At 40.6% G+C, this 2,496-nt stretch overlaps 1 protein-coding gene across 1 annotated transcript; it reads right to left on the bottom strand.

Moving 5' to 3' along the window:
- Positions 1-816: 816 nt before the first annotated feature.
- Positions 817-2,274, bottom strand: LOC129349459 (nucleolar protein 58-like). Its single transcript, XM_055012674.1, has 2 exons — positions 2,156-2,274; positions 817-1,044 (listed from the first exon to the last, which is right to left on the bottom strand). The coding sequence occupies exons 1-2, from the start codon at positions 2,272-2,274 to the stop codon at positions 828-830; spliced, it is 336 nt and encodes a 111-aa protein (XP_054868649.1). The 3' UTR covers positions 817-827.
- Positions 2,275-2,496: the final 222 nt, after the last annotated feature.

Below are 2,496 nucleotides of genomic sequence, written 5' to 3'. Positions count from 1 at the left end.
TCTTCTTTTCTATCCCTTTTTTCTTCATCCTCTACTCCTGCTAGTTTTCAAACTCTTAATCCCTTTACTCCTTGTTCATCCTCCCTCTCCTTCACTTTCTGCCCTCTCCGTTCTTCTGCTCCTCCTTCTGACTTCTACTTTTCTTCTGTCTTCTCCTTCTGGCTACTAGTTTTTTCCTCCTTCTGCTCCTTGTTCTGTTCTCTCCCTCATTCTTTTATTCTTCTTCTGCTTCTTCTTTCTTCTCCCTTTCATTCTTTCTCATAGTTCTCCTCTATTCTACTACTCTTACATTTTTCTCCTTCCTTCTCTGTTCTCCTGTTTTCTTCTCTCCCCCTTTATGTTCTACTCTGTTCTCTCCTACTACATTTCCATCTCTTTTCCCTCTGCTCCTTGTATTTCTTCCTCCTCTTCCTCATTCTTTTCATCTCCTCCTTCTTTTCTTCATGTTTTCTTTTCCTCTTCCTTCTATCTTCCTCTTCTACTCCATCTCCCAGTTTTCTTTCCTCTTTCTGTCTTGTACTTTCTCCTCCTCCTTTGTATTTATCTCCTTTGTCCTCCTTCTCTGTGGCCTTTTTCCTCGTCTTTTTCATCTCTTGCTTCTCTTCCTCCTTCTTCTTATTCTTCTCATCTCCCCTTCTCTTCTTCTCCTCATTCCTTCTCCTCCTTGTCTTTTGTCTTCTTTCTCCTCTTCTTGCTTTCTCCTCTGCTTTTCCTTATTCTTTTCTTCTTTTTCTGTCTTGTCATTTTTATCATCCTCCTTCTGTCTTCTTCTATTCTTCCCCTCCTATTTTTCTTTTACTTTTCTTTTCCTCTCCCTCCTTTTGCCTTCATGTCCATCTCTTCTTCGTTCTACTCATTCTTCTTCCTTTTCTATTCCTATTCTGTCTTTTTCTTTTCCTTCTTTTTCTCGTGTTTTTTTCTATCTTTGTCTCCTTGCACTGCTCCCTCTTCTCATCTCTTTTTCCCTTTTCTCCTTCCATCTTAATTTTCTCCTCTTCCTTCTCCATTTTTGTTCTCCTCCTTCCTCTTCTATAACTCATTTTTCTTCATCTGTTCCTCCCTTGACTCCTTGCTTCTCTTCATCTTCTTCTCCTGCTCTCCCTCATTCTCTCCTTATGCTTTTCATCTTGCCTTTCTCTTCTCCTAATCCTTGTATTCATTCTTTCCTTCTCCTCCTTTTCTTTTTTTCTCTTACTCAGTCTCACCTTCTGGTTTTCTACCTCATTCTTTTCTATACCCTCCTCCTTTCTCCTACCTTGTCATCTTCTCTTCTTAATCGTCTTTGTCTCCTTACAGTACTCCCTTTTCTCATCCCTTCTTCCCTTTACGCCTTTTTCTTCCGTATTGTTTTTCATTCTTTTCTTTTCCTCCCTTTCATTCTTGTCTTCTCCTCTTGCTTATTGCTTTTCTTCTCTTCCATATTTTTCTACTTCTCCTTTTTTCTTTGTTTCCCCCTTCCTCTTCTACTACTCATTCTTCATCATCTATCCTTCTCCTTTGTCCTCCTTTTTGTCTACTTCTTTCTCCTTCGTTGTCTTGTCCTTTCTCCATATCCTTCCTTCTACCCTTTCTGTCTCCTTTCTCCTCCTCCTTCTCTGTTGCCTTCTTCCTCTTCTTTTCATCCCTTCCTCCCTGTGCTCCTTGCTCATCTTGCTTCTCTTTCTGCTCTTCCTCTTCCTTCTCCTTTCCTTCAGTCTTGCCATTCTTTTCTCATCCTTTTTCTACTTGTCCCCTCCTATTTTCCTCCTTCCTCTCCTCTTTTTCTTCTTTATTTCTCCTCTGCACCTTTTTTCTTTTCCTCTCCTACTATTTCTATTATTTTTCCATCTCTTCCTCCTTTTACTCCTTGTTCATCTTCTTCCTACTCCTCCTCCTCTTCTCCCTTTCCTCTTCCTCATTCTTGTCCTTTTCTACCTCATTCTTTTCTCCTCTTCCTTTTTCATGTCCTTCTCCTACTTTGTCCTCCTCTTTTTGCTGTTTCCTTCTCTTCCTCCTTTTGTTTGTGTCTCCTTTCTTCTCCTTCTGCTGTCTTCTTCATCTCTGCATCTCTCTACTCCTTGCTCTTCTTCCTCCTTCCTCATTTTTCTAATTGTCTTTCTTGTAAGAAAAAGGAAAAGATTCTTCTCCGGTCTTCTCCTTCATTCTCCTTTGTCACCTCCTTCCTCTTTCCTTCTCCTCCTCCTCATCTGATTGCTTCTCCTTTATTGTCCTTTTGTCTTTTCTTCCTTCTGTCTCCTCTTTTTTCTTCTTCATTTGATCCTCCTCCTCCTGCATCTTCTCCTTTCTCCTCCTCTATCTCAAACTCCTTGTTTTTCTTTCTCCTCCTCTTTGTCTCATTTCTCCTCACCCTCCTATCTTCTCCTCCCTCCTCTTCCCTTTTCACCTGTTACTTCATCTTTTCCTTGTTCTTCTTCCTTCTTCCTCTCTCCAGCATGCTTTTCTACTCCATCTCTGTCTTTCTGTCCTGTATCTTCTTTTTCCATCTTCTTTCTCCTC

The sequence above is a fragment of the Amphiprion ocellaris genome, chromosome 8, assembly GCF_022539595.1.
Source record: "Amphiprion ocellaris isolate individual 3 ecotype Okinawa chromosome 8, ASM2253959v1, whole genome shotgun sequence".
Lineage (NCBI taxonomy): Eukaryota > Metazoa > Chordata > Actinopteri > Pomacentridae > Amphiprion > Amphiprion ocellaris.
Note: the sequence above shows the minus strand (reverse complement) of the source record. Positions and strands in the feature narration are given on the sequence as shown.